The 2,447-nt window shown below is 33.8% G+C and overlaps 1 protein-coding gene across 2 annotated transcripts in view; it reads left to right on the top strand.

The window, feature by feature from the left end:
- The first annotated feature begins 248 nt into the window (after positions 1–248).
- The window catches only part of LOC107482074 (V-type proton ATPase subunit F), a 3,186-nt gene continuing 987 nt past the window's right edge, over positions 249–2,447 (top strand). Inside the window, exons 1-3 of one of the 2 annotated variants that reach the window (XM_016102464.3) lie at positions 249–525; positions 1,038–1,106; positions 1,868–1,949. In XM_016102464.3, the coding sequence (XP_015957950.1) occupies positions 1,044–1,106; positions 1,868–1,949 (145 nt within the window). In that variant the 5' untranslated portion in view covers positions 249–525; positions 1,038–1,043. Of the gene's footprint in view, positions 526–1,005; positions 1,107–1,867; positions 1,950–2,447 lie in introns of both variants that reach the window. The other variant, XM_016102465.3, reaches the window with a different exon arrangement.

Genomic DNA, 2,447 nt, shown 5'->3' on the forward strand with positions numbered 1-2,447 from the left:
GTGTTTTTTTTTTTATAACCACAAATTTGAGGGTCAGATTTGTGGTTTAAAATTAAAAAAAAAATACAAATCTGAGGGTAAAATTTGTAACACTATAAAATCTGACGCTCAGATTTCTTGAAATTTCTCTATTCCTCTAAATTTGAGGGTTCGATTTGTTACTCAAAATTTTAAAAAAAAATTAATCCATATTCAAGAAAAATACACCAATAATTTATGATGATGAATTACACAATTTCTTTTCATATAAAAAAAAATTAGCCCTCGCTAAACTGGCATACATCAACATTAAACTCCAAAAATAATAGAAGTTAAAAATTTCAAAAACCAAATTGACATGCATAATTTGGACTGATCATCTTGGAGAAAGAGAGGCCATTATCGGAATAGCGCATTAATCGTTGCTCCATACCACCCGCGCACCTTCCTACCTCCGTCGCCAACCGTTGCTGTTGGCCTTGCGCCGCCGTACGCCTCTCAACTTTTCTGTCGCATCAACCGTCCAGTTACCGGCCTTCCGATCTGGTTCGTTCTAATTTTCCTTTATTCTGAACTGAAGTTTTTTTGCGGTGTAGTTATTCTGATGTTGATGCTGGATTGCTGGTTGTGCTTCGATCTTCCACAATATTTCGTTTAGGGTTCTTCACTTCGCATTCTGTTTCTCAGTTTATTATAGATCATATTTATTTTGGCTTCCCTGTTTGTTATTGAGAGAAAAATGACCTAGTTAGGGATCAAAATGTCTCACGTGTAAGATCTGTTGTTGTTGTTGTCAGTTCAAAAGCACTGATTGACTGAGAATTACAAAATACATTGAGGATTTTTAATCTATATGAAAAAACTATTGTTGAAGATTCCATCCAAGTTTTAAAGGCATGCCAAATTGGCTCACAGTGATGATCGTATAATATGATATTGTTATGCATAACATGTTTTATGAATGAATTGCATGTTATTGTTCAATACTAAGTACTCTGTGTCTAATAAACTATTGCTATTTGACAGTATCTCCATCTTTTCGTGTTTGTAATCTTCAGGCCCCAATGGCTAACAGAGCTCAAATTCCTACAAAAAACTCAGCTCTTATTGCCATGATTGCAGATGAGGTAAAAGTGTAGCAATGCCTCGCATTCTTCCTTATAACAACTGCTATGTTCTTGTTCAAGTTGCATGCCTTTTAGATTTCTCCTAAACATTATTAAATTTTCTGTTGTGAAGGTTGAAATAGCTATCGAGCCTATTGGCTGACACATAGAATTCACTTCCTCTAACTTCTTATTTCAGTTTGCAAGTTGTAACTGAGAAAATAGTATGCCTGTGTGTGAACTTCAACGTTCTCATCTCTAGATAACATGAATGCTGACTAATTTATGTCATATACATGTTTTCTTGTGAATTCTGATCATATTGCCTAAAAGTTAGCAATTGAAGTAAATGTGTATATTAGGGCCCATTCACGCGGATTGATAGAACAAAGATGGGTTTTTCTAGTTGTCTTTCTCTAAGTGTCATCACCCTGATTATATGTTTATAGGTCTGCAACAAGAGTTTCCACGATATTTTTGAGATCTTTTTTGCTATTTGTATAAAATGATTTTGCACCGCTGCAAATTAAATAACAAAATATGTTGTTCCTGGTATAGAACAACAAAAGGTATAAGAATGGTTGAATGGTTAGGCATATGACTTGGTTGAATGGTTCAGACTTCAGACTGATTAAAAAATCAGTGGATTGAATTGCTAGTGTATATGAGGAAACAAGCCATAAGATGTGTGAAGGGGTCAAATTCTATTTTAATATTTAAGCTTATTTTCTCCCCCTTCTATGAAACCTGCATGGTTATGGTGGCTAATACATTTTACACAGGATACTGTTGTTGGATTTCTGTTGGCTGGAGTGGGAAACGTTGACATCCGTAGAAAGACAAATTATCTCATTGTGGATTCAAGTATGTGATCGAACTATATTTTACATTGTTCTTTGTGTATGGTGAAGTGACTTCCTACCTGTTTAACTAACTCTAGATTCTAATATATAGATACCATATAAAATACAGCTTGTGTAAAGTTCATGATCTCTGTAAAGGACTTTCCCTCTGAGACACTTTGAGAAGTTGGAAAGCTATGCTTTGTAGATAACACTTTTAATTATTTTGCCCTTGCCCCTTGTATAGAGGAAGTCTTGTCCACTATCTTGTATTATGCTTGTGTTCAGCTAGATGAATTTCTTCCTTAAATCCTTAATAAAAAAAGCAAAGCCTATCTTCTTATAAACTCTTATTTAGAATAATTTTATTGATAGAAAATCACTTCACTATGTACAATTTAACTAGTAGGAGATATCCTGTAACTAGATTAGGAAGAAAATACAGAAGAAAGCATCAAACCTTTTTTTCTTTTTTCAGGTTTTTTTTTGTGTGCCTTTTTTTTTTTGTGTGTTTTTTTTG

Source organism: Arachis duranensis, chromosome 3 (assembly GCF_000817695.3).
Source record: "Arachis duranensis cultivar V14167 chromosome 3, aradu.V14167.gnm2.J7QH, whole genome shotgun sequence".
Classification (NCBI taxonomy): domain Eukaryota; kingdom Viridiplantae; phylum Streptophyta; class Magnoliopsida; order Fabales; family Fabaceae; genus Arachis; species Arachis duranensis.